Source organism: Oryzias melastigma, linkage group LG11 (assembly GCF_002922805.2).
Source record: "Oryzias melastigma strain HK-1 linkage group LG11, ASM292280v2, whole genome shotgun sequence".
NCBI classification, from domain to species: Eukaryota; Metazoa; Chordata; class Actinopteri; order Beloniformes; family Adrianichthyidae; genus Oryzias; species Oryzias melastigma.
In genome coordinates, this window is record NC_050522.1 from 26404367 (window position 1) to 26412392 (window position 8026).

General features: G+C 42.0%; 2 protein-coding genes across 3 annotated transcripts in view; one reads left to right on the forward strand and one right to left on the reverse strand.

The window, feature by feature from the left end:
• The window catches only part of chrna11 (cholinergic receptor, nicotinic, alpha 11), a 15261-nt gene that overhangs the window by 1948 nt on the left and 5287 nt on the right, over positions 1-8026 (forward strand). Inside the window, exons 1-7 of one of the 2 annotated variants that reach the window (XM_024298294.2) lie at positions 137-176; positions 1100-1209; positions 1287-1366; positions 2082-2249; positions 2325-2519; positions 5352-5438; positions 7154-7263. In XM_024298294.2, coding sequence (XP_024154062.2) covers positions 162-176; positions 1100-1209; positions 1287-1366; positions 2082-2249; positions 2325-2519; positions 5352-5438; positions 7154-7263 — 765 coding nt within the window. In that variant the 5' untranslated portion in view covers positions 137-161. Of the gene's footprint in view, positions 1-136; positions 177-1099; positions 1210-1286; positions 1367-2081; positions 2250-2324; positions 2520-5351; positions 5439-7153; positions 7264-8026 lie in introns of those variants that run through there. The other variant, XM_024298293.2, reaches the window with a different exon arrangement.
• Positions 5027-8026, reverse strand: part of snx27a (sorting nexin 27a) — a 35783-nt gene continuing 32783 nt past the window's right edge. Inside the window, exon 13 of the mRNA XM_036214290.1 lies at positions 5027-5479. Coding sequence (XP_036070183.1) covers positions 5451-5479 — 29 coding nt within the window. The 3' untranslated portion in view covers positions 5027-5450. The remainder of the gene's footprint in view (positions 5480-8026) is intronic.

Sequence of the window (8026 nt, forward strand, 5' to 3'; positions counted from 1 at the left end):
AGGTGAAGCTGATCATAACAGACGCAGCAGCTGATCCATGCTGACATCTATGAAGCATTGATTTCTATTTTATCCTCCAAAATGAAGATAATTGGAGGGAATTCAGCTGATTGATGTGAAATGTGTTTCAGGACGAGAAGAACCAGGTGTTGACGTCTAACATGTGGCTGCAGATGGTAAGTAGCTCTGAAATCCTGTTAGTGGATCTACTCTGATATTAGTGGATCTATTCTGATGTTAGTGGATCTATTCGGATATTAGTGGATCTACTCTGCTGTCAGTGGATCTATTCTGTTGTTAGTGGATCTACTCTGATGTTAGTGGATCTACTCTGTTGTTAGTGGATCTACTCTGATGTTAGTGGATCTATTCTGATGTTAGTGGATCTATTCTGATATTAGTGGATCTACTCTGCGTTTAGTGGATCTATTCGGATATTAGTGGATCTACTCTGATAGTGGATCTACTCTGCTGTCAGTGGATCTACTCTGCTGTTAGTGGATCTATTATGATGTTAGTGGATCTACTCTGCTCTCAGTGGATCTATTCGGATGTTAGTGGATCTACTCTGCTGTTAGTGGATCTATTCTGATGTTAGTGGATCTATTCTGATAGTGGATCTACTCTGCTGTCAGTGGATCTACTCTGCTGTTAGTGGATCTATTATGATGTTAGTGGATCTACTCTGCTCTCAGTGGATCTATTCGGATGTTAGTGGATCTACTCTGTTGTTAGTGGATCTATTCTGATGTTAGTGGATCTACTCTGCTCTCAGTAATAATAATAATAATAATAATAATACATTTTATTTGTTTGGCGCCTTTCTTGGAACCCAAGGTCGCCGTACATAAAATAAACAACAATAAATAATAAAACAACATTAAAATTTACAATAAAATATGCATCTGTTGACAAACAATGCAATCAAAATTATGGGTGGAGATAGGCAAGATGGAAAAGATGAGTTTTCAGTTTCTTGGAGAAATGTGGGAGAGAACGGATGTTTCGGAGGTCAGGGGATGTTAGTGGATCTATTCTGCTGTCAGTGGATCTATTCTGTTAGTGGATCTCTAAAGTGGATTTCCAATCTGTGTTCCAGACGTGGTACGATCACTACCTCCAGTGGAACCAGAGTGAATACCCCGGCGTGAAGAATCTGCGCTTCACCTCCGATCAGGTGTGGACTCCGGACATCCTCCTCTATAACAGGTAATCAGACCCAGCCAAGCTCCTCCCACTCACCTGGACAGGAAGCGTCACCCTCTCCCTCCTCTGTGCTTCCTCAGTGCAGATGACGACTTTGACTCCACTTTTAAGACCAACGTCCTGGTGAACTCCAGCGGCTACGCCAAGTACCTGCCTCCAGGTGAGCGTTTCCTCTGATCCTCGTTCTGAGCGGCGCTGCCTCTTCTCCTCAGTTACCCCCGGGGGGGTAACAGCATCCTCTGCTTCATGTTTGAGTCCCGGATTGACAGCAGGGTCTCCGGGGTTTGCTGGGAGTCTCTGCTTTGTTCTTCCTCCTGATCCAGCGGATTAAAGGGAGTGAATCCCTGCAGTAGAGGCTGCTCCCTCACAGACTCCTTCGTTTCACTGGACAGATTTATTAAATGGATGCTGTTGAATTTGAGCGGCGAGCTGGAAGAGCGGCGGCGTGAATGAATACCCGCAGAGCCAGAGTAAATAAAAGGTCAGCAGGTCAGATAGACCGGCGTGTTTGGATAGTCGGTGCACATTTCCTGCACAGCTCTCTGAGGCTTTCAGAGCCTTGAATCTCCCGTGTTCAGATGCATTCTGGGAACTCCCAGATTCAATCAGCAGAATAATCTGCAGGGATGGAGGTTTCTGAGTGTCCGGACATGCAGCTTTTCTCCTGGAACACAGACCTTGGTGTTTCTGTGAGCGATTCTGCGTCTGCGCATCCTCCCTGCTGGATGCGCAGACGCAGACACATCACAGCTGCTTCTTATCTCCTCTCAGATTTTAGAATCTACTGGAGACGCTCCTGGTGGTTGTTGTTCCTGAAGTGGAGGTTTGTCTGAAGCAGACCTTCCTTTCTCCTCCATACGTCTCGGTTTCCTCAGGAATCTTCATGAGCACCTGCAACGTGGACGTTCGCTGGTTTCCTTTCGACATCCAGAAGTGCAACCTGAAGTTCGGCTCCTGGACGTACGACGGCTGGCTGCTGGACCTGCAGATGATCGAAGCCGACATCTCGTCCTACATGCCCAACGGGGAGTGGGATCTTATCGGTGCGGCGCAGCGAACGCCCCTTCCCGGTCTTTGATCCGGCGGGGGAATCACTTTCCCGCCTGTTTTCCTCGCAGGAGTTCCCGGCTCCAGAAATGAGATCTTCTACGACTGCTGCAAGGAGCCGTACACGGACGTGACCTTCGTCATCACCATCCGCAGGCGGACGCTGTACTATGCGCTGAACCTGCTGATCCCGTGCGTGCTGCTGTCCTCCATGACCCTGCTGGTCTTCGTGCTGCCGGCCGACTCCGGAGAGAAGATCTCGCTGGGTGAGAAGATCCAGACACACAGGCGGGAGGTCTGCGGCGCTTTGAGGGGCGAGGTTCAAGCAAAAATCTGAGGAATTACTGATAACGTCTAATCACACCTGCACAGAAACAAGCAGACGATGACGTGATTCAGTGAAGCATCAGCTTCTGCTTTTAGGAAACCACGTCCTCCTGCGTCACATGAAACTCAATCCAGAACAGACCTGAGAAACAGACAAAGATTTGAAGTTTTTGGGGATTCTAACATGATTCTGATGGTGGAGGTCCTCAGATTCAGATTAAAATGTCATTTCTGAGTATTTTGTATGTATATTGTGGAGGTAGCAAGGGCACGTAAACAGATGGATGAAGGGAAGAGGGGGTGGGGTTGCCCCGCACAAGAACCACCCACAAATTAGAGGGGGAAGTTTGAACAAACTTCTGCCGCTCTGCAGAAACTATGTCCTAGAAAACGACAGAACTTTAGATTTAGTCAAAAAAATATCATCATAATCATTAAAAAGCAAATGTTAACAAATGTTGCTGATGTCCTCCTGACAATGAAGGAAGTGATTTGAAAACTTTCAACTGGATGAGAGCCGTTGCCATGGAAACATGTTTCTGCTAACTGGGTTCATGTGAAGGAGAGTTTCTGGGAGGTTTAGTCACGCTTCAGTAAAGAGAAAAATACAGATCAGACCACAGTTTAGACAACAGCAGATGGAATCAGATCCGTTTCTGAGTCGTTTTCTGCTGACTGTCAGTCCATGAAGATGAAAGACAAAAAGGTGTTGAAATATTTATGCTCGTCTCGCTTTCACTCACTGGCCCAAAAAAACACAAGCAGCTGACGAGAGAGGAAAGCAGGAAACATGCGACGGCGTCTCCAGGAAACGTCTCAGGAGAGAAAATATTCAAACGTCTGCAACTTTATTTAAAACAATCTAACTTCCCACGAGGTCCCAGCGGATGAATTAAGCTTCCATCTGTTCTGTAATAACAGAGTTTTGACTTTAAAACGAGGAAACTAACAACAGAAGGTAAAGAGGATGAGTGGGGGGGTAAAGGATGAATCTGACAGGAGAGGGGGGTGTTTGGAATGGCGCCGCCACGATTAGTCGACTAATCGACGACTAATCCACTATTAAAATAGTCAACGACTAATTTAAGTCGATTAGTCGTTATAGTATATTCTATGGAGTCAGAGTTTAGTTGAAAGTTATAATGTCATTCTGCTTTTTGGACTACTTGGCATTTATTGAGGTTTATTAAGCTATTTTAAAATTCAGCTAATATTTCAGCTACATGCTAGCTTGTTCGGCTAGCTTACGCTTTTTTTATTTGTTTTTTAAGCTATTATGGAGTTTAGCTAATATTTCAGCTGTATGCTAGCTATTTTGGCTAATTTAGGCATTTTTGTTTTTTAAACTATTTTGGAGTTTAGTTAATATTTCAGCTACATGCTAGCTTGTTTGGCTAGTTTTTAATCTTTATTGTTTTTTCTTTTAAGAAATCATGGTGTTGAGCTAATATTTCAGTTACATGCTAGCTATTTTGGGTAACTAAAGTTTGTTTTTTACAATTTTTTAAAGGTGTTTTGGAATTTGGCTAATATTTCAGCTACATACTAGCTGTTTTGGCTAACTTAGGCTTTTATTTTATATTATTATTATTATTATTATTTTATTATTCAGGCTAATTTGGCATTTAACTAATATTTTAGCTCGCTAAAAGCTTCAGCGTTTTCCCGTATCAATTTCAGCATCTTCAGCTATTTTCACTAGCATCTTCAGCAGCCAAATTCACACTAGCATTACTGCAGATAATGCTACTCTGAATGTATATAGCGTTTAGTTAGTTTAAAGCTAATGATGGTTAAGTTAAGGTGTGTGTTTTACATCCACTTTACGCATGACCCGATTAGTCGACTAATTGCATAAAATAATCGGTGATTATTCGACTCCTAAAATAATCGTTTGTGGCAGCTCTAGTTCGGCGCGACAGACTGCTGTGGGTCGAGGACGATGGTGAAAAATCGTTCAGAGGACGATGAAGGACAATTAGCATCAATTTATCTGTGACTTTATTTTAAAAGAATTCATCTTCTCTCATTTAAAGTAATTAAGAAACTAAAACGTTGAGTTAGTTATGACCTCCAGACATTTACTCTCAGTAAAATGAATGAAAGTGTCATCTTTAAATATTTCTGCTAAAGTAAATCCTTAAATCAAAACAAAGAGATCCACTTTGAGTGGGTTTGGGGGGGCTGCCAGGTCAGCATTATCGAAGCCGTTCCTCAATATCAATACAGGAAGCATTAAGCAGCATTTTTCTAAAGATGAAAAAACAAAACATGCCAGGACTTCCACCAATTAAAGCATTGATGTAATTAAGGATATTGACTTGATTAAAGGTGTGTGTGGGGGGGTACTCTCTGATACTTCACTTGATGGAGTGCGGCGGGGACGAGGCGGCGGCGGCCTTCAGGGTTAGAGCGGTGACAGAGGAGGAGCTGTTTTAATTCATCCAAGATCCTCCAGGTTCATATTTTATTTCTCCTCTCGGGGTTTATTTGGATGATCTGAACGGGGAGCGTTCTGCCAGCGAAGCACGCTTTAAATTCCGTGGTCCGGACAGGACGAACGGAGGCGGCGTGGAGGTGCGAGGTGCCCCGGCGGTGCAGGTGCAGAGCGTCCGGCTCCTCGTTTGCATAAATCGAAGCGGATCTCATTCTGAGCGTTTATCAGAAAAACAAACACGCCGGCGGGCGGGAGGGGAGGGGCGGGACTCATCTGCTGCATCGATCGCTTGAGCAAACGAGGCATTTACGGCTGCGTGTCCCCCCGCCTGCAGGCATCACCGTGCTGCTGTCACTGACCGTCTTCATGCTGCTGGTGGCTGAGATCATGCCCGCCACGTCAGACTCCGTCCCCCTCATAGGTATGTCCGACATCAGCCTCCAGATCCCAGAGTTTCTACAGCTTCTCATCAAACAGGAGAGCAAAAACAACAAAAATACTCATGTCAAAGTGTAAAATAATCACTAAAAGTAAATGTTTTTTGATGAAATTACATTGTCTTTTTGATTTTGCATGAATTGTTTATTTTTTAGCTAATAAAATAATATTTTTTACATAAATTAGTCCATTAATAACAACTAGATTCAGTAGAAAACATGTCAGACAAAAGTTGTCGTTAATTTTGATGGAAAAAGATCAATAATTGGTTTCATATATTGAAACTTTGGATTTCTTTAACCTTTTAGAACCATTAGTTTTATATTTTAACAACACATTTCTGCGTCTCGTTAGCATGATCCAAACTTTCCTTAAAAACTTTATTAAACTGTCCATGTTCTGCCCTGCAGTTCACCATTATTCCACTAGGGGCTGTAGAGGGGCTTTCACCGCTTATTTCAAATTTCAGTAAAATCTCTAAAATTCTTCTTTATAAGTTCTAAAAATGAGTGGATCAAATTTGAGAAAGTGGCTAAATGAGGTGTTTTTTTCCTGAACACTCGTCAGTATTTTTGCATCTCAAACTAACATTATTGTGAGAAAAGCTCCTAAAAATCACCCAACAAATTATAATTGATACATAATCTCATAAAAAATATTTTTTTGGATTTAAATACAGTTTTTAATTCAGGGTTTTAAATAAGGGTTTATCTTATGTCTTAAATCCAAATCCATCAGATTGTTTCATTACTCAATTTGATACATTTTAAATATAGTTTTAACTTCATCATTTATCTCTGTAGCTTTAACAAAAACATGTTTGTTGGGAGGTAAAGAAAATCAATCTTCTGTAGTAACTAAGTGAAAGTATACTGCAGTAAAAGTATTTTAAGAGTACAGTTTTCACAAAAGTAACTGTAACTCCTCACGCAGAGGAAGCAGCTCGGCTCCCATCAGAACCATCAGAACCGAACCCAGAACAGATCCGAGCCACTGAAGTCAAACGGAGACATTTGTCAAAATTACAACACTTGGGACGTTTAATATGCTGCTCTCTCATTATTCTAATTGGAAACAGGCTTTAAAGGATTTACAGGCTGTTGCATTTCCTTCATAGCTGCACAATTTTTCTGTTCCAGAGCAGAAAAAACCCAAAAGAGCTCCTGGTCCGTTGGTTGTTCTGAATGAAGATGTAGAAATGTTCACCAGGAAGAACCACAGATATCTACAGATCTCATGGTGAAGATCTCCTGAAGCTTCACTAACCTGAACCTTCTCACACCAAAATCCCAACATACAACAAAGCCGCAGAGCCGTAAAAATTTAATAGGCTCAATTTATTACAAGAAAAGCTTGGAAAGTATTTTTGGAGAGCGAAGAGCTCAGCCAGAAGCAGATGCAAAGAGATATATTTTTGCATGAAACACAAACGCTGATGATTAAGAATCTGGATTCTAAGGATTTGGATTTATTAGAGTGCTGCTTTCAGCAGGTTTTTTTAAGTCCAACTACCCTCATCTTAATCTGTTTGATGATGCTGCCAATATTTCACTGGACGTAAACCAGCAGAATGAACTGTTTGCAGTTTGTCATGAAAAATATGCTCAGCCTAAATAAACAGAAAATCCTCAGAGAAGAAAGATCACAAATCTGAGCTGCAGGAGAGACTTTATCTCACGGTTCTGACCTCCTCCTCAGGTCAGTACTTCGCCAGCATCATGATCATCGTGGGGATGTCGGTCATCGCCACCACCGTGGTTCTGCAGTACCATCACCACGACCCCAACGGAGGAAACATGCCCAAATGGGTGAGGCTGTGCCGCCGCTTCCTCCTGACCTCAGAACAAGCCGCCGCCTGTCGCAGCAGAGCCCCGCCCTCCTGTTTCTGTCATGATGAGCAGGCTTTGCTATGCTATATGAGCATTAGCATCAGCATCCACATCAGTGTCAGTTTTAGCATTAGTATCAGTATTATTAGCATTAGCATCAGTATCAGTGTTAGCATTACCATCAGTCTTAGCATCAGTATCAGTATTAGCATTAGTATCAGTATTATTAGCATTAGCATCAGTATCACTGTTAGCATTACCATCAGTCTTAGCATCAGTATCAGTATTAGCATTAGTATCCGTATTATTAGCATTAGCATCAGTATTAGCATTAGCATCAGTATCAGTATTAGCATCCGCATTAGTATCAATATTAGCATTAGCATCAGTACCAGTGTTAGCATTACTATCAGTATCAGCATCAGTATTAGCATTAGCATCAGTATTAGCATTAGCATCAGTATTAGCATTAGCATCAGTATTAGCATCAGCATTAGCATCAGTATTAGCATTAGCATCAGCATTAGCATCAGTATCAGTATTAGCATTAGCATCAGTATTAGCATCAGCATTAGCATCAGTATTAGTATTAGCATTAGCATCAGTATTAGCATCAGTATTAGCATTAGCATCAGTATTAGCATTAGCATCAGTATTAGCATCAGCGTTAGCATCAGTATTAGCATTAGCATCAGCATTAGCATCAGTATCAGTATTAGCATTAGCATCAGTATTAGCATCC